Genomic DNA, 1043 nt, shown 5'->3' on the forward strand with positions numbered 1-1043 from the left:
ATTAAACACAAAAGAGGAGGAAATTAGACCGAGTATTCTGATTACCACCGAGTGTACGGGCACCCCACTAATGAGTGCTACGACCTAAAAAATGTCCTAGAAAAACTGGCCTGAGAAGGAAAGCTAGACCGATTCCTAGCCAACAGAACGGACAAGCCAAAGAAGAGAAGAAGGAATGAAGAAGAGGGACAAGCTGAATGACCTCCTCGCACCCCACAAATGCACGTTCATATGATCAACAGAGGATTCGCGGGAGGAAGAATCCCTAGATCATCCCGGAAAAGACATCTCAAAGAATTATACCATCTCGAGGAAGGGGATAGGTCATCCGACTTCCCTATCATCGCCTTCACCAAAGAAGACGCTTCGGGCATCATCCCCGAGCATGATGACCCCGTGGTCATTACCATCATACTCGCCAATGCCAATCTCCACCGAACACTGGTTGACCAAGGAAACTCTGCGGATATCCTATTTAAATCTGCCTTCGACAAACTCGGACTACAAGAAAAGGAACTCAGAGCATATCCCAACAGCCTGTTCGAAATGGGAGATGCCCTAATCCAACCACTTGGGTACATCGCACTCCACACAACCTTCGAAAAAGGAACGCGGTCCAGAACACTGAGTATAGACTACATCGTAGTGGACGTGAGCTCCGCATATAACACCCTCATAGGTCAGACCACACTAAATCAGCTCGCGGCGGTAGTCTCCACTCCACACCTATGCATGAAGTTCCCAACTCCAGAAGGAAGCCAAAAGCTCGCGCAGCACTGCTATAATGAAAGCCTGAATCTAAAAGGCGACCCCAGAGGAAAATAATTCAATGCCATTGAACTTGGAGGAGCTCGGGCTTTAGAAGAACTTTGTCCGTAACCAAAAGGCGAAACAGAGGAGGTCCAAATCGGAGACTCCCAAGACAAAACAACAAATATAGGTGCAAACCTTAAGGAAGGACTAAAGGAGCAGCTAATAAAGTTCCTAAAGGATAACTCCGACCTTTTCGCATGGAAAGCGGTGGACATGCCTGGCATAGACCC

The 1043-nt window shown here is 47.7% G+C and overlaps 1 protein-coding gene across 1 annotated transcript; it reads left to right on the plus strand.

Moving 5' to 3' along the window:
• The first annotated feature begins 219 nt into the window (after window positions 1-219).
• LOC140176149 (uncharacterized) lies at window positions 220-825 on the plus strand. The gene has a single exon (XM_072206037.1). The coding sequence runs from the start codon at window positions 220-222 to the stop codon at window positions 823-825; it is 606 nt and encodes a 201-aa protein (XP_072062138.1).
• Window positions 826-1043: the final 218 nt, after the last annotated feature.

The sequence above is a fragment of the Arachis hypogaea genome, chromosome 11 (assembly GCF_003086295.3).
Source record: "Arachis hypogaea cultivar Tifrunner chromosome 11, arahy.Tifrunner.gnm2.J5K5, whole genome shotgun sequence".
In the NCBI taxonomy this organism is placed as follows: Eukaryota; Viridiplantae; Streptophyta; class Magnoliopsida; order Fabales; family Fabaceae; genus Arachis; species Arachis hypogaea.

Bases quoted from the DNA above. Each gene is read 5' to 3' on its own strand.
- LOC140176149 (XM_072206037.1), top strand. From the start codon at position 220: ATGCACGTTCATATGATCAACAGAGGATTCGCGGGAGGAAGAATCCCT.